Here is a 22,569-nt window from a genome sequence, read left to right as displayed (position 1 = left end):
GAAGGGAACATTGTGATCATCTGGTCTGGCCTCCTGTGTAACACAGGCCAAAGAACTTCCCCCAAAATAATTCCTAGAACAGCGGTTTTCAACCTTTTTGAGCCGCTTTGCGTTACAATTTTGAGTTGCACCCCGTCCAACCCAGACAAAAATAGACACAATACCTTCCCTTCCCAACTCGGGTTTCCAGGATGTAGGAAGGTAGGTGTGACAGTCTCTGGGGACAGAGCCAGAGCTGGGTGTGGACACTGCCGGGAGCAGAAATCGGAGCAGCTGCAGCGGATGTTGACATCCACAGGGTGGGTGGCCGCTGAGTAAGTCAGAAGGTGGAGATGGTGCTCCTGCCCCACCATGCAGGGCTGGTCCCAGCCCTGCCTGGGATTGCCACATGCCCCACAGTTTGAAAACCTGTGTCCTAGAGCAGATCTTTTAGAAAAACTTTCAGTCTTGATTTAAAAATTGTCAGTGATGGAGACTCCACCACGACTCTTGGTAAATTGTCCCAGTGGTTAACTACACTCACTGTTTAAAATGAATACCTTATTTCCAGTCTGAATTTGTCTAGCTTCAAATTGCAGCCATTGGATAATGTTATACCTTTTTCTGTTCGACTGAAGGGCCCATTATTACATATTTGTTCCTCATGTCAATACTATACAAGGAATAAATGAATCAGTTGTGCTACACACTGCCTCATATAGATACTCCTGATGTCTGTGAATGTCCCAGGCCCAGTGAGCCAGCCTGAACTTTTGAGAGATGCTCTGTCTATCCAGCAAAATTATTTTTAGATCACTGATCGCTTAAGTTTTCAGGTGCTGCCTGCACTTAAGGTGTCTACCTGTAACCACACCTGGTAAGAGGCTACGGTCAGGGAAATTGAGATATTTGGTGTTGGGGGTGCGGTGCGAGGTGTCTTCTCTCCTCTCTTGCCTTATTGCCTGCCTCTCCAGTCTCTGTTTTAAGCTATTGTGGTTGTGCTACACTCCAGGCCCAGCCAGCTGCTGCTGTCACCAGTTCTTCTTCCTCCATCTGCACAAATCTAGGGCTCCCTTATTAACTACTGCACCCTATGTGGGGGCTACAGACCTTTCCCTTCATAGTCTTCCTCTGCATCTTCTTCCCTCCATGATCTGCTTCTTTATTATGTAGAGAGGGACTGAATTATTCAATCAAATGAGCACCCTGAGGGCTAGAACATAGTTGAACCGGCCTTTAATATTAGCTTAATTTAATAGAGCCCAAAGGTGTGCCATTATTTCACAGGAGACAGAGAAAGACATAGTTACTGACCCAAATAGCTTAGACTCTAAATAGTGGCACGGGGAAAGGGAGTAACAGTAGGAAAGAGATGTGGGTTACAACCATTGAAAATCAGTGGGTTTTTCAAGATTTACACCGGTGTAACTGGGATCAGAGATTGGACCAGTGTCTCTAGAGGTAATACATTAGAGGCAACACTGCTTAGGTGTTTATTTTTTAAATGTTCTGGTGAATTGAGTGGTCGTAATAAGACAGGCATAGTACAGGCAGACATAGCACAATATTTCTCAGTTTCTCAGCCAGGACTTCCTGGCCCTGACCAGTAATGGTCCTGCTATTCCAATCTAGGAATGTTTCAAACGAAGAATACTAATTGTGCCATCACTGTGTAGTGATTATGAGAAATAGAGAAACTGTGTCTAGGCTGAGACTGCCAACCTCATTCTAATTTGTAACCTGACCGCAGACCTACTCCTCTTCCCATTGGTTTCAGTGGCAAAACTCCTATTAGGTGGTCTGTTGCAAATTATAAACAGTATATGTAACTGGAGCTCGAGAGGTATGATGTTGGAGCACTAAACAACTGAACCATTCAGCAATCATTCACCATTTCAACAAAATGTAACAAAATGTTAAATGCTTATGGGATATTTTATATCAATTTAATGGTAAGTTGCATTTTAAAAAAAAATCATATTAACTGTGTTTGGAGCCCAGATCATAATATTCAGCATCATTTTAACAGATGTCCTATATATTAGGTAAATAAAATAGCGTGCGGTACAATATTAAATACTGTTTGGCTGAACTTCATTACACACCTGCAACACTACCAGTGTATATAAGAGACCATTAAACAACAATGATCTTAATGCTAATATTATATTGGAGCTGTCACCCCTTAACCTTCTCTTTGTGAAGCTAACTAGATTGATCTCCTTGAGTCTATCACTATAAAGCATGTTTGCTACTCATATGGTATTGTCCTGTAATACCTAAGTGTAGATGGTTAAATTGTGAAAATGAATAGTATAAGGTACCTTAACACATTTATGACATTGTACAATATATTTTATATGGTAATTGATCCCTGACCATCACTTTGGTGTATTGTGTCAATCTTCTACACATCTGAAATAATATATTTTGCCAAAAAATATGTAGTATGTCAGATTATACTGCCGCAGTTTTAGAATGGTACTAGGAAAAATATATTAAAAATATTAAAGAAAATAAAGCTCCTACATTAGTGCAATGACCAATTTGCATATGTTGAATAATGTAATTCAACTTTGTTTTTTGTTTGTTACGCACATTGTGTGCTAATGGTTTGTAAAATGTCTTTTTAAAAGACCAGTTTTTTAAAAAATAAGTATCACACAAAACCGTATGCAAAAGCAGACAACCTACATTTTCAAAATTAACTTTTGCAAAATTAAACTAAGAATACACTCAAGGCAACAAGATACAATATATACAAATTGACTGTGATGCTGAGACTTTCTACAACAGTCTAGAACAAATGTTGGGGAACCCAAACTCTAGAGAAACATAACTCAGAACTGATAGACCCTCCATTATCCTTGGTCCACTAGTAAAAATCATGACAATAAATAGATTTTTAATTAGCCATAAGAAATAATGTGAAACTGTTTGTAATAATGTGGAAGCAGTTATCCCACACACTTTACTGCCACAGGCACACACAAGTCCGGATCCTTGGCTATGGCCTCAGTAACCTTCCATGTGCATTTAACATATCTGCCTCACCACAACTTTGGACTAGAGGAAGATGCGCTGGGTTGGGAGCCAGGAAGAGACCATGAATTCTGAGCTTTTCCACTGACTCATGTAACTAACTCTGTTCACTTCACCACCCAGATTATTGATCAAGGTCTCACACCCCAAACTTAGGAGGCAGACAAATATAATTCCTTCATTTTATAGCTAGGGTAAACCTAGGGCTGCACATAATCACTTCAGATAGGATTAGGAATTTAACTCTGTCTCTAATATGACAAACCAAACTCTCATCCACTCAGCCACATTGCCTTTCAGAACAAACGGGTCAAATTTGTGTACTTGGCTGTGCTGTCTATAACTACTAGCCCATGTTCACCTCCAGAGCCAGGCATTATGACTCTCAATAATCTACTGTGACCTAGCAAACACTTGCATAAGCTACGTGCAATGTGGTCCACATAGTGATGATAGAGGATCACAGCCTATCAGCTACTCTTCTAGTTCAAGTGGTAAAATTCTGTGCTGTGGATATGGAAGCTCTGGGATCTATATGTTTCCACATCATGGAATTTCTGGTTTTTGAGACTGTTACAGGATCCCTCTGTCATTCATTTTACAAGATTAACAGTAAATGAAGCTGAGAGTTGTAAGAAGAGGAAGGAAGTTGCTTTGTTAAGGTACTACATTGGGATTGAGATGAGCTGGGTTCTATTCTCTGCCATAGACTTCTCCTGTGACATTGGGCAAGGCTCTGTTATCGTGCATGTGCACAAAAGCGCCAGATGAAGGCTGCACAGGTAGTGTTCATTCTGGCACTTACTAATTTTTTAGTGCTTGACTTTACAGTCCCAATAGTTTTTAATGGAACTTATTTGTATGTAACCTCAATGGAGAATGAACTCAGGTCATTACAGAACTTAAACTCCTGGCTCTACTTTGTGGACTTTATTTTTTCTCCCCCCTTGCTACCTGCTGCTAAGACATTTCACAGCTCTTTTTAAAATCAACATTTTGCTTTCCTTGTCAGCAAGGATGTGGGTGCAGCGGTTAAGATAAACTGCTGGAGTTCTGCCATACAGGTGGGCTGTCACCGTGACTGAAACTGGGAAGGAACTAAGTGAAAATGTATTCTCTGTTGGCTGCTTCTCATTAAAAAGCATTGTATATGAATTTTACATATACAGTATGGATTGCTATAAGTGATAAGAGCATGACATCATAGGGTTTGCTGAACTGGTAGGTAAATGCCAGAGAAACTACAATTTAAAGTAAGCAGACCAACAAATGTATGTTTAATTCTTTCTTCCACTTTGTTTTTTTATTTTATTTGTAAAGACAATTGGCTTTTATACCAACTAATTTTCTACTGTTTTGATTAGAGCCAAACACTATCACTCTAGTTATTTTGGGCCCCGCTGACTTCAGAAGGGGCTGGGTCTGTCATATGCATCCAGTGGCAAAATTTGGTACCTAAGCCTGAATTTTCAAAAGTGACTCATGAGTATGGATACCTTTGTTTTTAAATACCAAACTTGACACATCTTAAAGGGACCTGATTTCTAGACAATACTGACCATACACCCCCTGAAAATTAGGAGCCTGTTAGGCATCTCAAGATGAACACTTAAATATTGAGACACCCAAAATGACTCATCATATTTGAAAATATAGATCGAAAAGATTTTTTTAGGAGAAGCTTTTACATTTTTGCTGGTATACTCATACTAACAGCTTTTTAGCCACCTTGTCACCTTCTACTTGTATAAAGTGCTAAAACTGTAGCATTTGGTATTATCATATTACTACTAAAAGTAATATGACTGAGGAAAATGAAGTTACTCTCCCATGAAAAAAACTTGACAGAAAACCATGTCTTATGGTGCATAGCGAATTAGATTGGGAGTCAGGAAACCTGGCTTCTATTCCCAGTTCTGCCTCTAGCATGCTGAGTGACCATGGGCAAGTCACTTAAACTCTCTGTGCCTCCATCTCCCAGCCCGTAAAATGGTACTGACCTCCTCTGTAAAAGTACTTTGAGGTCTACTCATAAAATTGCTATACAAGAGCTAGGGATTATTATACAAATGACTGACCTGTGCCACCGTTTGCCAGCTGGTAGCATCATCCTCACTGGGATGGATTCCATAATTCCATCTCCTCTGCACGACATAGATCACAGGCTCAATTGAAATATTGAATTTTGAAGACCACTTAACCTCCAGTTGTCCAGACTGAAGTTCTGTGAATCTTAATTCTTTCCTGGGTTTCAATGGAACACCTGAAATAGGAGCGTACAGACAAAATGTTAAGACGCTTACAAAACAGGGTATGTATGTGTAAGCAAATGTAGGAAGTGTTGTGGGACAATTAAGAGGGAAATGGCTGGACAGACTGAAAAAAAGTTAAGGGGTTTAACATGCATGAGGCGTGGAACTTTCCAAAGTGTTCAAAGTTGGCTTAACTCTGTTCCCACTAAACTCAATGGTAAAACTCATATTAAAGTTAATAAATTTAATGCCAAGTGCATTTGAAAATTCCACCCTACTTCATTATTTCCTTTATCAACCACTACACTACAATCTACTGAAATTGCCTTTTAAAAGTTTACAGCAATCACTCACCACATGCTGATAGAGTATTATGTTTTCTCCGCAGTTTTGTCATCATGATTATAACACCTCTTTGCAACATTTATAACAGACTGGGGGAAAGAATTACTTTCTAGAGCTGGTCTCTTTTGATTAAATCAACAAATCAAGTTGTTAGTTGCATTTCTATGGATACTCTTTTGGAACTCATCTATTTCAGTATCTAGCACTCTCTTACTTCAGATCAAGTCACAAATAAAACTGCTGCATTGACATTTAAACCCTCCTATCAATTTTTCCCTATGTATTTTAATTATGTTGTGACTTTAATAAAGCTCTACACAGGTGCCAGGGTTCACTGTGTGGATTGGTGCCACAAATTGTAATTTAAATATGTTTCTACCCTAAGTATTCATGCACAGATGACTCCAAGAAATGACAAATAGTTTTAATATTAAGAGCTCAATACTTTTACATTAGAATTGTATCAAACGAGGGGTGTAAAAACAGCCAAAAATTAGTCCCATTGAAGTCAGAGTTTTGCCACTGCCAACAATGGGGCAAGGATTTGGTTCAAAGAGCATATATAAATCAGGTCTCAGATGTTTTTTCTCCATATCCAGAACTGATATTACTGTATAATGGGAGCATCTGTGTCTTCTTAGCAAATCCAAAACTGCCAGTGTGTAAACATAAATTATCAGAACTTTGATCCACTTATGTCTATTTACCAAAGATTTAAATGAGGAATATCTGAGGTTTACTTGTTCCAACTCCTTCACTTCCTTAGATCAACAAACTACCTTTTGCAGAGCTTTATAAAAAGACCTTTCGCAATTACATAATCTGCTACAGTAAATAAAGACAAATACTGTCGTAACCTAAAAGCATCATGAGGAAAATTCAGCATCCAAATCCTGTTACCACATAGGTTTAAATCCTGGATATCATTCAACAGCCAGAAGTCATAATCTAATGTAATGAGCATCATGAACTATCTCAGTTCAAATGTCTACATTTTCAAAACCCTTTTTAATTATGATGTACAATAATCCTACAATTTGCATGTTAAGAAATCTTCCATCTGCTTTGCATCAGGGTCAGTTGGATTCACTTGATTGGAAGTAACTCAACCTCTCTGGTGTATGTAATTGTGTGCAGATGAATCTCAGCCGTACAAACAACTAGAGCATAGCACAAGTGCATTTTAGAATACTTTTGTGAAACCAGCATCATCAGTTTCATATCCAGATGTGTGGATGCAATCACTTCTCAATGTGCTTTTTATTATGTAAATGGTCAGTCCCTTTAACCATTCTTGAACAAATTAGTCTTCTGAAATCCAGTGTTCCAGTGTGGAATTCAGTCCATGTCTTGTTTTATATGTGGAATACCAGAGTCCAGGAAATGTGTTACGAAAGGTGTTTTTCAACTAATACCTATGTATCTGTGCCATGCAAAGTAAATATATAAAGATCAGACATAAGAAAGCATACTTATAACTCAAATGTAGGAGTAACCTAATACCTGGGAGTTGGGGGGTGGGAGTTCAAAATACATGGATAATTGTGTAAATGGAATAATTTCAGACAATAACATTAATTTTAAATTTGTGACCATCCTGTCTGACTTGATGGCTCACTGGAGGTTTTTTAAACCTACCCTAGCCATGTTTTTTATACATACCCAAAAAGTTGAAGGTACCATATAAATGATTAATAATACTCTTTGACAAAAAGGATAGGCTTAGTGTTAAATACAGTGGGCCACAATATTTGCTGGCCTAACTCCACTTATTTCAGTAACATCAGCAGAGAATTTGACCCAATACCTATGAATTCTCAGAGCAGTGTTATGGCAAACTTAACAAAAGGAAAGAGAAAAATACACAAATTCACACCATTTGACCATTACAGAGGACTTAATCCTGCAAGCAGTTTTGACAACACATCATACAATGATTTCTTCTATGGGACTCAATTATACTCAGGGGAATACTTGTTTGCACATTGGGCCTTTATTTTCATTAAAGCTAAAGGACATATGTGACAGATGTGGCAATGTCCTGCAATATCTTACTGCATGAAGTTTATATATCATTGTGGGCCAGGCATTGTATGTAATTTCATGGGGGAGACTGACCACAGCCCAGCAGGAACTAAGAACAATGAGGGGTGATTAGGTAAATTAACTCACCTCCAGTACCTGGAGATGCTCGCATACACAGGTCCAGACTAGATTCTCCAGAGACCAACAGACTGAAAAAGGACCTTTGGATAAACAGTCTGAGTTTAAACTAACTCAGCTCAGCACCTTCTTTCTGATCCAGCAAATGGACAAGACCTTTTGTCCAAACTGGGGAGGGGTCAATCTTCGGGAAAGTATTGGAAGGACTGACACCTATCAGAGTCAAAGTTGAGATGATCCCTTTTAAGCTTTTTAGCATGAGTGTAGGTTTTTCTATTGTTTTTAATGTTCTCTCTAATGGTTTCGCCTTAAGAACAAGTGTTCTTGCTTAGAAAGGGCAGTGTGGTAACTTACAACTGCTGGCCATTATGCTGCTCATAAGCCTTATCATAGAATCATAGAATATCAGGGTTGGAAGGGACCTCAGGAGGTCATCTAGTCCAACCCCCTGCTCAAAGCAGGACCAATCCCCAGACAGATTTTTACCCCAGTTCCCTAAATGGCCCCCTCAAGGACTGAACTCACAACCCTGGGTTTAGCAGGCCAATGCTCAAACCACTGAGCTATCCTTCCCTCGGCCCGTGCCGCTTCCAGCAGCCCCCATTGGCCTGGAGCAGCGAACCACGGCCAGTGGGAGCCGCAATCGGCCGGACCTGCGGACGGGGCAGGTAAACAAACCGGCCCAGCACGCCAGGGGCTTTCCCTACACAAGCGGCAGCCCCAGTTTGAGAAACACTGCCTTAGAAGACTAAGCAAAGTGCAGATGCTGGCCCATGCAGGCAGTCTTGCTTGTTTGGAATAACACAGTGTGGGCAGGAAACTATATGGCTTGGAATTACCCTGGTCAGGAGGGAGAGAGACATGAGTCTCTGCCCAAGACAGGTAACAGCTGGGATCCAGAAGCCTAAAAGTGGGTGCCCTTGCTGGACCATGGAGACGAAATACAGGTGCAGTTGCCCTGAACTGTGACAGCATATTAAATTAATTAAAAGTTTTCATTAAAATTTTCTGTGTATTACCAATTTCCAAAGCTTGATCAACGGTGAAACTATAGCAACTTGCATAGGGCTAGTCTACACTAGAAGTGCTACAGCAGCACTGATGCAGCTGTGCTTCTCTGGCGCGACTGGAGAAGACACTCTATGCCAACAGGAGAGCTCTCTCCCACTGGCACAATAAATCCACCTCCATGAGAGGCAGTAGCTATGTCAGCAGAAGTTCTCCTGTCGACACAGCACCATCCACACTGGTGCTTAGATCAATGTAACTTACATCGCTCAGGTAGGGTGGTTTATTCACACCCCTGAGCAACGTAAGTTATACTAACATAACCTATAATGCAGACAAGCCCATAGACTCTCTTAGTTTCAATCTGAGTTCATTTTCTGTCTATGAGTGCGGTCAAAAGGATTAGCATGAGGATTAGATTTGTTCACTAGATCTTAGTCACGCTTGCCGATTTTGCTCTTCCTAGTGGCAGGGCAGTCATTTGTCCTTGGAGAAAATGAAAAGCAAGCCTGCCCAGCTCCATCTTGTTCCTTGTTGTAGGAAGACAATTTGAAGGGCTAATTATCTGAATTCATCAGCTGAGAAAGCAGAAGAGCATTGGTTCTGCCCTCCCTGTGTAACACAAGCAAATACCTACTGAAGATAACTGATAAGATGTTGGAGCAGAATGTTAGTGCTACAAGTATATAATTAGACCAAACTTCTCCTTTTGCATTCATACAGCATATCATATCCTATGTATGCTTTGTCCCCTACACACATCCCTTTAATTTAGCCTGCACCCCACCCCGCTCCACACATGACCCAGTTATAAAATACATTTGAATGCCCTCAATTAAACTTACTATATAACATCACATTTGAGGTTTGGTCCTGTAAACTTCTGCTCCCATGCAATACAGATACTCTATTATTTTAGCACCACTTTTTGGTGATTTGCAACAAAAAGAATATGAATGAGTTAATGAAATCGTTCATTTTTAATACTCTTTTGCACATTAATATGTGATGTTATAATAATGTATTAAAGTCTTGTAATTATATAAGGCCTGATTCACAGACCATTGAAACCAGTGGAAATCTTTCCATTGACTTCAATGAGCTTTGGATCAAGCTCTTATTGCAGGTCATCCCAAAGCACTTTACATACAGTGCCTTTCTAGGTTCCAAGTTTACTGTGCTTCGGTAACTTTCTGATCAAATTTGCTCTGTTTATGTAAGTAAATCAAAAGAGTTTTCTAACTGCTAACCCTGTCTGGGTTTAGAAAGTCAAGCTAGATAGACTTGGGTAGTGTGCGCTTGATTTGTTCCAGTTCTGTTCATAATGTTCTTGACAGTCCTAACAGAAGTATACACTTCTGATATTTTCTTATTTTCTCACTAAAGTAAGGGGAATTGACTTTTAATATACACACAAACCAAGTCTGTGGAGTGAGAAAGTGTCTTTTATACAGTCACTCTTCAGTGTTAGATTCACACTTTAAGAATATTTAAGTGAACAAAAGTTATTGTTAACAAATTAAAATCTGGAGTCACTCTTAGAGCCAATCATTCCATAAATTATAATATCTTATTGTTGCATGATGAGGAAAACTTTCTTCTCAGAATTTCAAGACTCCAATCAAAGCAATTAAAAACATTTTAATAGAACTTGTTTCCTCAGCTTCTTCAAGTATTGAAATACTGCTTATATGTATTTTGTTAGTATTTTCTAACTGCTTTATCTGCAAGATATCAAGGCCATTGATTCAGGATATAGCACTCATTTGCTTTCCAATTGGATTATCTCTCACTATGTACTTGGTAGTGCTACCCACTTGATTCTTATTAACAAAGATTATATCTGATTTAAGTGATTTCAACTGTTTACCTTTAAATATTTTCATTGTTAAAATTGTTCTTCTCATCTGTGTAAAATTAAGTGACACTTTACATAGACGGGCCAATTTGTTCTGCTTATGATTCAGATTCACTGTGGCCTCCTCTCTGTGGTTCACTGACACCTTGTTAGGGATTCCACGAGGGAATTATAGAAGTGTAGGATTGGAAGGGACCTCAATAGGTCATCTAGTCCAGTCCCCTCCACTCAAGGCAGGACTACATAATAACTAGACCAGTGATTCTCAACCTTTCCAGACTACTGAACCCCTTTCAGGAGTCTGATTTGTCTTGCGTACCCCCAAATTTCACCTCACTTAAAAACTACTTGCTTACAAAATTAGACATAAAAATACAAAAGTGTCACAGCCACATTATTACTGAAAAATGGCTTGCTTTCTCATTTTACCATATAATTATAAAATAAATCAACTGGAATATAAATACTGCACTTACATTTCAGTGTATAGCATATACAGCAATATAAACAAGTCATTGTCTGTATGAAATTTTAGTTTGTACTGACTTTGCTAGTGCTTTTTATGTAGTCTGTTGTAAAACTAGGCTAATATCTAGACGAGTTGTACCCCTGGTTGAGAACTAGACCATTCCTGACAGGTGTTTGTCTAATCTGTTCTTAAAAACCTCCAGTGACAAAGAACAATTTACAGTTACAATTATATCCTCACAATCACCTCTCTCATACACACACACACACACACACACACACTTCCCTATAAACTTAAAGGTCTTGTTTTTCAGGCAGCTTTATTACAGGCTAAAACACTTAGCACACTAAAAGTGCCTCCTAATGATTACCTTTGTACAGATTTTTTGGTACTTGACATGTATGTCCACATCCATTGGAGCAGCATTTCTTCACCCCAGAACATTCACTGTCAGCCTCACAGCTTTCAACGCAGGCAGCCGCAAAACCGCTGGCCTTCTCAGGTGCTGGGCAGTCTCCTTGCTTCACTGACAGGATATACTTGAGGAATTCACAGCTAGTTAGGCATTCATAGTTCTTCTTGGGGAAAAGAGGCTAAAGGGAACATGAAACAATTGTACAAGTCTTCAGTGGAAAAAAAAATAATGCTGAAAGTTTCCCAAGACCTTTGGAAAGAAAATTCAAATATTGCAAGACTACCCCTGAGGATTTACATATCCATGTAGCTTCTAAACAAAGCTTGCAGAGTACAGAATGGTGAATTCCCTCAAACAAGACCACTGTCTTTTATGGAATTAAATTGTTTTTATCTGCCAGCTTTTCTCTTGTTTTCCTCATATTAGCTGACTATGAAGTTGCTTCATGACAGATTGAAAACATTCACAAAACAAAGAGAAAGGGTTGTCTGGACAGTCCTTTTTGGAATTATTCTGCATTTTTCCTTTTGTATTTCATAGCACTTTAACCCAAGTATATTGCATAGCAGTGGTGCAGGAACTAGGAATGCTGGGAGTGCTACCACACACCCCTGCCTTGAAGTAGTAATAGCAAACACCAAATACATTGTTTCTATCATCAGCACCCCTACTATAAAAATCATCCCAGCACCCCGCTGCATAGTGCCACCCCAAATTACACAGACAAAATATACTAGTAATAGCTTCATTAGGTTGTTGAATCATATTGATGTGAGGGGACTTACCAACATCTTTATGCTAATGTCAATTTTTTTTGAAGGAGAGATATTTTTCAATGATCAGTTAATTCTACTTCTGTGAAAAAATAGGTTCCAGTTCTATGGAAAGCTACAAAATGTTAAAAGGCATGTACCATTGTAGTTCCAATAATGGGCTTATGGAGTTCATTTAAAGTTGCTTCTAAAAGTATTATGAATTTTCTCAGAGAATGATTTTGGAGCCCTATTCTACAAACCCCTACTCTTGTGAGTAACTCTTTCTCACATTGCTAGTCCCACTGTTTCAGTGGAATCCTCACATGAGTAAGAAATGCTGAATCAGGCCCTTATTTCCAGTAGACACTTTGCAAACTTTGAAGTTAAATTTTTGCTTCCAAATGTTATCCTGAATAAAGAGAAATTGACATAATTCCACTGCAAATGAGAATGGCCTGGGTTAATTCAATCAAAATGGCATCTTCTGCAGTGAGGTTGTGGGTGACAGTGAGTGTGTGTGTGAGAAGGAGGGAGAGGCTAATTTTAATCCTAAAACATCACAAATTTGCAGCTAGTTAATTAAAAAACTTTATAGCCCCTCAAGGCATAATATGTCTTCAAGGCGTCTCCTCCGCAATCTGTTTCACAGCTCATTTTTCTGCTAGCTGCTAAATGTGCTGCTCTTCATTACTGGCCTTTGAGGTTCTAAATTTAGCTTCAATCATAAAATCACTAATCAAAAAGGGATGCTAGCACAGTTTAAATACAATAGAGCAGTGTTCTACTAATGTTTTTCTTTTAAACCAAAATGTGTGAATTCAAATTTGGAGATGTAAAGCCACAGTGAGGAGGCTGTATGAGATGTATGTAAGTTATACCCACTTTATACTACTTTAGGTCTTGTCTACATGAGAAAGCTACATGAGTTTAAATCAATTAAGGCTATGTCTACACTATAGACCTTATAAGGGCACAGATGTACCACTGCAGCTGCGCCACTCTAAGATCTCCCGTGTAGCCGCTCTATGCTGGTGTGAGAAAGTTCTCCTGCCAGCATAATTAAACTATCTTCAATGAGCAGTGGTAGCTATATCAGCAGCAGAGTGTTTTCCGCCAACATAGCGCTGTCCATACCAGCACTTTTGGTGGTGAAACTTATGTCAGTCAGGGGTGTGTTTTTTGTGTTTTACCGAGAAAAGTGGTAGGGTAGAGTAGACAAAACCTTAGTTTAAGGAAATCTAAGGACTTGTTTACACAGAGAAGTTTTACCAGTTGTGCTAACATAGTTATATATGCATAGTTACACCGGTATAACCTGACTCCATGCAGACAAACTTATTCTGGTATAAAAATGCCTTTTTGAATTCAGTTTAAACCCCTTCCCAAGAGACATAAACTAAGCCAAAAAAAAAAGGCATTCTTATACCAGAATAAGAGCGGGAAGGCAAAGGGAGGGGGGTTAAAGCGGTATAACTTTATCAGTTAAATTAACACCTTAGATTAAACTAAAAACACTTCCCCATGAGACAAAAACAAAAGTCTTGTCTATGCACAGACTTTTATTAATTTAATGGAAGGATGTTTTAAAACTGATTTAGTTAAACCAGTGCAAAGCCCTGCGTAGAAATTCTTATTTTGGATTAAATTCAGTTTAGATTAAATCTGTAAGAAACTAATAAATAAATTTATATGAACCACTCTCAAACCAACTAGGATTATATACACAACATGTTGCACTGATTTAACTAGTCTATGCTAGAAGGACTTTGCTGATACAGCTATATGGGTATAGTTATAGTGGCAGAGCCCCCTAGTGGATACTTATCTTATATTGGCCTAAGGTGCAAGCCAGTATAGCTAAACCAGTTCCCCAAACAATATACACTATACTGGTAAAAGGACTCTTGACAGCATAGCTATGTTATTTGGAGGCATGGATTTTTTCACTCCCTTGAACCAACATAGACCTGGCCTAAATCAGGGTTTGTCTACCTACGGAGTTATTCCAGAATAGCAATTCCCAAAGAACTCTTCCTGATTTGGACATTCTTGTTCTGGACATTTGGACATTCTGGTTCTGGAATAAGACCGACTTTCTCCAATTTAACGTAATCCACTTTGGAAGGGGATTAACATAAACCAGAAAAAGGCTTTCTTATTCCAAAATAAGAGTGTCCACACATGGAGTTAATCGGGAATAGTTAATCTGCGTACAGGTAATCACTGTACCTTATTCCAGAATAATTTTCATTTGCAGACAAAGCCTCAGGCTAGGTCTACACTACGGGGGGCGGGAGGAGGGTCGACCTAAGATACGCAACTTCAGCTACGTGAATAGCGTAGCTGAAGTTGCGTATTTTAGGTCGACTTACCTGGCTGTGAGGATGGCGGCGAGTCGACTGCTGCCGCGCCGCCATCGACTCCGCTTCCGCCTCTTGCCGCGGTGGATTTCCGGAGTCGACAGCAGAGCCATCGGGGATTGATTTTATCGTGTCTTCACTAGACGCGATAAGTCGATCCCCAATAGATTGATTGCTACCCGCCGATCCGGCGGGTAGTGAAGACGTGCCCTCAGTCTTGCTTCATCAACCCTAGAATTTTAAAGAATTCTAGCTCATATATTAGCTCAGATGTGTTTCAAATACACTTTTTCCTACATGGGGCCTGAAGGGATGAAAGGGAATATAGCAGGAATAGCAACTAGCTAGAGAGATTTTAACAGAACTTCTCATATCTGTAAAGTTAAGTAAGCTTGTTCTAGATGGGGGACTCAAGTTTCAACTTGAGGAAAGCACCTGGTTGGTATAAAAAAATCAGTAACAAATTGTGAAAATAATGTTTGTTACTCAGATTTAAAACTACTAAATTGTTACACTCTCATCCTCCCAAAATACAGGAGAATGCGGCATATGTAGATTGTGTGTGTTAGCTGTCACCTTAAAGTGCAAACCTCCATAGTAGTACAAATGAAAGAGACAGCCAGAACAAAGTGAGAAAGAATGCCTCAGGGCTGACCTACCTCACAGAAACTTTGGCAATGGTTTTTCTTCAAGTCCCAAGATTCTTTGCAAGGCTCCAGGCACTGGGGGAAATCATGAAAAAGAGAAAAGGGACATGTCAGTAAGAGGAAAAAGTAACATTCATAGCTGACCTTATGCCTTTATTGATTGTTTGACCCATAGGAAGTTAATAATAGGTTTCTTTAAACTACTTCTCCTGAGGATAAGATTGTGTCATAGTTTCAGATCAAGGTCATTTTGAACCACTGTTAGATTATAGGAAATGTTTCCAATATTTCTCACTGTACTAGGCAGTATCCTTGGCTGTGTATGTGCCATCACCTTAATTGCTGTGTTGAACCTGGATACTGAGAACAGTTAACACCATGCCACTGGATTGCTCCATGGAGCCTAGAGACAACCGTTATTGTCTAACGTGCTCTTGCAAACTAACCCTTGTCTCCTGTGCTTAACCTAGTAAGTAGGCTGGCATATGAGCTCTGCCAGGCTGGGAGGTGAAGGAATCCTGCCTCCTGAGACCATGGAGTAGCAGTAGCAGAGCTCTCATCACTGTTCTTATGCATTTGTGAGAGACAAGGCCCAATGCTCATGTAGTAGCAGATTCATCAATCCCAAACCACTGCTTCTTCACCTTCAAACTCCACTACACAGGGATATACAGTGAGCTTAGTACCATGGTACTTAGTACTTAGTACCATGGTATGCAGGATGTGCAGACCCCCAGCACAGAATCCCCAAACCTGACCCACACTGCACACCAGAGCAAAACTAGAGCCAGGCTGTCTGGGACCCTCTATTACCATGGAGAAGGGAAAAGATTTGCCACTTCCTAAAATCTTGACTCTTCCTTCTTTTGGGGGTGTTTTTAAAATTATTTTTAAGGCAAAAGATCTTGGAAAATACTAATAGAGCTGAGAGTAAATTCCATATACTATCCCTGGCCACAGGGGAAAGCTGCTACACTGGAGAACAAGGCCCTTGATGTACAGTTTCACATTAAAATCACATGTATTCCTTAAATACATATTGCATTTTGTTTTAGCATCAAGAATTTAACATAAGAACATGAGAATGGCCACACTGGATCAGACCAATGGTCCATTAGCCCAGTATCCTGTCTCAGACAGTGACCAGTTCCAGATATTTCACAGGGACTGAATAGAGTGGCTCTCATAGGACCATGTGTATCTACACAATTTAGAAATGAATATAAACATATAACCTATATCTAAGCATAACTGTACATATGTGCCATGGCAAAAAACTAAATGCACTGAAACAAGATTTGCCTTTTTTCCTACTAATGAAAGAGAACTGTGAATTCGGTGGGAAAAAAATCATAAAAGTATTAGTCACAGGGGCTACAACAATGAAATATAGCTATCCCCCATTTCCTATTTTGGTGTTTTGGTGTTTTAATCCCAGCTTCTGGCAGTTTAATATCCACAAGATACACTTTAGCATAATTAGATTGCTACTTTTTAAAGTTTTCACTAAATTCCATCAATTTAATGAACTCCAGAGTTTTCTTGCTTCTGTGCTATAAGTGCCATAAGTCTGAGCCTGATTCTGCTCTCACACCAGTTTTACAACCTCAACTGGCTTTGATCGAGTTAGTCTTGATTTACAATGGTATATGAGGGAAGACACTATGGGTGAAATCCTGACTCCATAGGAGCTCTGCCATTGACTTCAATGACCCTATACCTTTTCCTAATTCTTGCTTGGTTACTGCAGAGCCACAGAAAGCTTTCATTAGTAAATAACACCAGACCTGACTGGATCCCCCATCTACATACAAAAGGGATCTTCCACATGTGCCTCATGCTCTTCCCACATGAAAGGAAGGCGCTGTTGCCTCTATGGCACTGCCCCTCCACTTAGCCTGAGGATCTGGGGGAGACAGGACAGTGGCAAGGAGTAGGTTGGGAGGCCTGACTCAGGTCCTCTCTGACATGGGGATCAGCCTATGAGGTGAGTAGCTGATGGCACAAGAAACCATGACTCTGCAGCTTCAATGGAGTTGTACTGCTTGGGTACTGGTGAAGGAGTCACCAAGAGCAGAGAAACAAAGTGCAGATGGGCCTGGTCTACTGCTGATAACCCAGGATTTAGGATACTCTTCATATAGGCAGTTATGTAGCCCCCATCACCATAGCAAAGGAGTGTCTCACTCACATTAATGAATGTGTATTTAGCCTCATAACAACACCAGGAGATAAGTCTTGATATTGCCATTTTACAAGTGAGAAACTGAGGCACCAAAGTCACATGGGAAGTCCCTGGCAAAGCTACGATTTGAACCCAGCTCTCTTGTATTTCAGTCCAGGGCGTTAACCAAAGAGACCATCCCTGAGATCTCATGTGCTGTTTGTAGGGAGGGCAAACCTTACCCCATTAATGGCAATGTTCAGGGCCAAATCTCAGGGAGGAGAACAGTGCAGATATTTCTCTCTGTTTAGATCTCTCCTGTGGATTTTCTCATGACAGGAATCAATATGTCTCATAGTGGCCAACCTGTGTTAATTTCTAGTAAGGCATTCTGTTCTGGTTTACATTACAAATACTCTTCTGAACTGCATTTTATTTATTATATTTAAATAAAGTCCTCCCCCTTCCTTTATAAAAGCGACATAGGCTTTAAATAGGTTGTTTATCTATGTGTGTTCTGCAAAAGACTGATTCTGATCCACATTTGTTGAAGAAGTCCCCAAAGTGGGGCATCCAATCAAGCTAGGCACTCAGCTAGGATTCGCCCCTAAAAACAGGAATTTGACAAATGAAAGTCTTGTAAGATCAAGCCCTCAATCAATAAAGCCTAGGCAGGAAGATACTGTAAGATATAAAATATGTCATGTTGAATATTTAAATAAAGTCAACCCATTGTCACTAGCAGTGGCAGGCAATATTTGCTTTTTATGTCCAACTCTTCAGAAAATATCTGAACAAAGTATGTGTGTCTTGAAATTAAATATCCGGATGACACATTTCAAACACTTTGCTGAAAGTCACCAAGGGCCCAATCCAAAGTGCACTGACGTCATTTGGAGTCTTTCCGTTGATTTCAGTGGACTTTAGACAAGATTTCATTCTGGGGAGGAGAACATACAATTCTTCTGGCCAATAAAAAGAATTTAAAAGAAAGGCCTACAACACTCATGGGAAAAGTATTCTATCCAGCAGGTAAACACTTCCTGGTTTTCCAGATTATTGTAAATGTGTGTCTGTAAAAGGATTCTGAAAATCCTTCTTCCAGGATAAGGCGAAATTTATGCCAGGAAGCAGTTTTCTGCTGATTTTGACTATTTTACTTATAAAGGAGAAAAAAGTCACCTGTAACCATACCACCAGCTCTCAGAAGCTAAGCTAAGTGCAGTACTTGGATGACAGACCACCAATATATACCAAGCTGCTGCGGGAAGTGGTTCTGATGATTCAGTCAGTAGATGGCACTGTTCCCTCTGAGTTACTACTGAACCAATTCCAGCATGATATTAGGGCGCATTGTGCTGCTGGAGGGGGCTATCCGGCTATGTTTTGTATGAGAGATAAAACTGAGGCCCTAACCACCTGTGGTCATTAGAGGCCCACTGGTACTCTTCATAAGAGGAAAGGTGTTAACCTGCTGGCCTTGCCAAATTCCATTTTGGATAACTGCACTATCCCTATGTTAAAATCTGCTGTAGTTTAACTCGGCTTTTCCTTTCCTGTTCTAGTCTATTTTACAATGTTGCTGTGAACTGTTAACAATCGCCATGTTTCAACACAGTACCTGCTTTAAATGATAACTGAAATGATCCCAGTATCTTGTATCTTTCAAAACCAATGTAGGTATAAACTATGTCAATGATGACTACGTATACTCAGCAATAATGTTAAGCTCTTGGCACTGGTTGAGTTGTATGAATTACTGCTGTTTTCATCAGTTTTGTTTTGCAATCCATTTATCGTGTTTTTAAAATTATGGTAGGGGACACTCTTCACTACAAAAAGAATTTATTTGATGCAGAGTTTTTAAATATAAATAAATACAAATACCCATACAAAAAGTATGGCCTATAATACTTACTATATTTAGGGAACAGAGTAGGAAGGGATTTTCAAAAATGCTTACTTAGCATTGGCTTATTTCTGGGTTTTACTACAGCTGGTTAGGAATTTTCCAGCTAAATGTTTTTGGGTGGAAAATGGTGATTTGTCAAAAAAGTTCATGATGAATCACCCAATAATTTTTTAATAGTTTTAAAATTGTTGAAACATTCCATTTTGACATTTGAAAAAGAAAGTTTCATGTTTTGATTCAAAAACATTTTGTTTTAAAATTGTAGGTAATTTATACTAAAAAGAGTTTTAAAATACTTTTAAAGTCTAAATCAAAACAAAATATTTCAAAATTACCAAAACATTTCAATTTGCCTGATCTCAATTTTTTTTCCTGATTATCAATTCATAAAATGTTTCGAGATTTTGACTTTTCATCATGCTTTGGGATGGGGAAAAATGTTGAAATCTCGAAAATTCTCATGGGACAAGAAAACCAGCTACAAGCCCTTTGTGACTTCAGTGGGAACAAAATTAAGCCAACAGAGAGCTTTTGAAACTCTCACACATAGTGCATTGCAAGTCTTTTCTAGTATTATATAATTTTAAATGACAGTCTATTAGTTACTCTAGGGGGGAAAGTCTTCATTTTGTATTTGTTGTATGAAGCTTCTTACTGTCCCATAGAGGTAACTGAGTAAAACAGTCATGCCAACAATGTTGCTTAAGCATAACTCCCTTTTCTAGCATCAATTATCATACCCATTTCCACACCTCTAAGGTATTGTATTAGAGATATTGTAAAGAACTGGGACCTAAATGACTCCAAAATTGTCTTCCACCTGTAAGACACCTGCATTCCACAGGGACAAAGTCTCTGAAAAGATGTAGGTTGTGACTATCTGGTACTGAGAATAGACCATTTTTGGTGGCGGGATCCCAACCATAGAACCCCTTGCCAGAGTGATCAGACTCAACCAAAGAATGACAGTGTTCATTAGGGTCTACAACACATCTTTTCAGTGAAGCCTTCCTCTCGGATGGACGGTCCTAAAAAAAACTGGGAAAAAAAAATCCTACACCAACAGTCAAGCTCCTCTGACCAAGGGAAAAGTGAGAAAAGTGTCTTTTTAATCTGGGCTTTTGCGTATCTTAGTTTGTGTAATACTTGATACTCTGGTGATAAATAATATCTAAACATCTAAAAGAGGTTAGAAAGAGACTAGATGATCATAGGTACTTTGTGGATATTCTCCAATTATAAATTGAAATAGAAATTGTTACACTCTGTATATCAAAAAGTTCACCATGTCTTGCCAGGATAATGCAATCTTTTGGCTTCAGGACAGGAGAAGCTCACTCACTCCAAATCCACACTTAGCATGCCAGCCTAGTGCAGCAATATTAGTTATAAGAAATATCATATTACAAACCCTATTTTTCCATGAAAACTTTTCTTCTTTAGTAGATAAGAGTCATGAGATGTAGGCTACATTTATGGAAACTACTGAGTCAACAGTGTGCCCTTGTTGCCAAGAAGGCTAACGGCATTTTGGGCTGTATAAGTAGGAGCATTGCCAGCAGATCGAGGGACGTGATCATTCCCCTCTATTCGACATTGGTGAGGCCTCATCTGGAGTACTGTGTCCAGTTTTGGGCCCCACACTACAAGAAGGATGGGGAAAAATTGGAAAGAGTCCAGCGGAGGGCAACAAAAATGATTAGGGGGCTGGAGCACATGACTTATGAGGAGAGGCTGAGGGAACTGGGATTGTTTAGTCTGCAGAAGAGAAGAATGAGGGGGGATTTGATAGCTGCTTTCAACTACCTGAAAGGGGGTTCCAAAGAGGATGGATCTAGACTGTTCTCAGTGGTACCTGAAGACAGAACAAGGAGTAATGGTCTCAAGTTGCAGTGGGGGAGTTTTAGGTTGGATATTAGGAAAAACTTTTTCACTAGGAGGGTGGTGAAGCACTGGAATGGGTTACCTAGGGAGGTGGTGGAATCTTCTTCCTTAGAGGTTTTTAAGGTCAGGCTTGACAAAGCCCTGGCTGGGATGATTTAGTTGGGAATTGGTCCTGCTTTGAGCAGGGGGTTGGACTAGATGACCTCCTGAGGTCCCTTCCAACCCTGCTATTCTATTCTATGTATGTATGTATGTATCTTCTTACACCTCTTTTCCAGTTGAACTTTATCCTGATCATTATTACAGAGCCGCTTTGAAATACATTTGTGTCTTTAAGGAGAAATTTTGCACTAGGGAGGAGCATCACATTTTATATGGCAATTGGAGATATTTCCTTCATGTTAGATAATTTAGATTCTCTATTCCTCATCTTTTCAAGTCTCAGGGGCTTTTGTTTTTTAGTAATGTAACCAGTAGAAAGGGAATTATATATGTTACAGCTATAGACTGTTCTCAGTGGTACCTGATGACAGAACAAGGAGTAATGGTCTCAAGTTGCAGTTGGGGAGGTTTAGGTTGGATATTAGGAAAAACTTTTTCACTAGGAGGGTGGTGAAGCACTGGAATGGGTTACCTAGGGAGGTGGTGGAATCTCCTTCCTTAGAGGTTTTTAAGGTCAGGCTTGACAAAGCCCTGGCTGGGATGATTTAGTTGGGAATTGGTCCTGCTTTGAGCAGGGGGTTGGACTAGATGACCTCCTGAGGACCCTTCTAACCCTGATATTCTATGATTCTATGATTCTATTTTTCATAATACAACTGAGCATAGGCATCAGGAGCTTCTTACAATTTAAAACACAAGATGACTGTTTGTGGGACGCCTCTGGAAATGAACCATCTTTCATTCATTTTTTTGGCATATTATTACAAATTACGCCCAGAAATACAGTAACCCTCACACATTCACCGTCCAACAGAAGGAGTTATAAGTGCCAAAAAGACTACTTTGTAATCTTAGCACTTAATTAAAAAAACAAACTAGGTGCACTACTGTGTTTCAGATACAAGAAGTCTGCACTGGCACTTCTTCACTTAGGAAATCCAGTGTGACAACCAGGGGCCAGACACCTCAAGGAGAGAACAGAAGGGTTAACTCCCCCAAAATAAGCAGTTAAACTAATTGCACACTATATTATTTTACTGTAAGGAATATCGAGTAAGATCTTTTATGAAAGTCTTTCATGCATTGAACTTAATAGTTATCATGAGATATGTATACAGGTTATGAATGTATATACATACATATATGTATGAATG

General features: G+C 39.4%; 1 protein-coding gene across 1 annotated transcript in view; it reads right to left on the bottom strand.

The window, feature by feature from the left end:
- Positions 1-22,569, bottom strand: part of ANOS1 (anosmin 1) — a 178,537-nt gene that overhangs the window by 56,934 nt on the left and 99,034 nt on the right. The window contains exons 3-5 of the mRNA XM_065423031.1: positions 15,306-15,368; positions 11,487-11,709; positions 5,100-5,284 (exon numbers count right to left, since the gene is read on the bottom strand). Coding sequence (XP_065279103.1) covers positions 5,100-5,284; positions 11,487-11,709; positions 15,306-15,368 — 471 coding nt within the window. The remainder of the gene's footprint in view (positions 1-5,099; positions 5,285-11,486; positions 11,710-15,305; positions 15,369-22,569) is intronic.

This window comes from Emys orbicularis, chromosome 1 (assembly GCF_028017835.1).
Source record: "Emys orbicularis isolate rEmyOrb1 chromosome 1, rEmyOrb1.hap1, whole genome shotgun sequence".
Classification (NCBI taxonomy): Eukaryota; Metazoa; Chordata; order Testudines; family Emydidae; genus Emys; species Emys orbicularis.
This window is presented reverse-complemented; position numbering and strand designations above follow the sequence as displayed.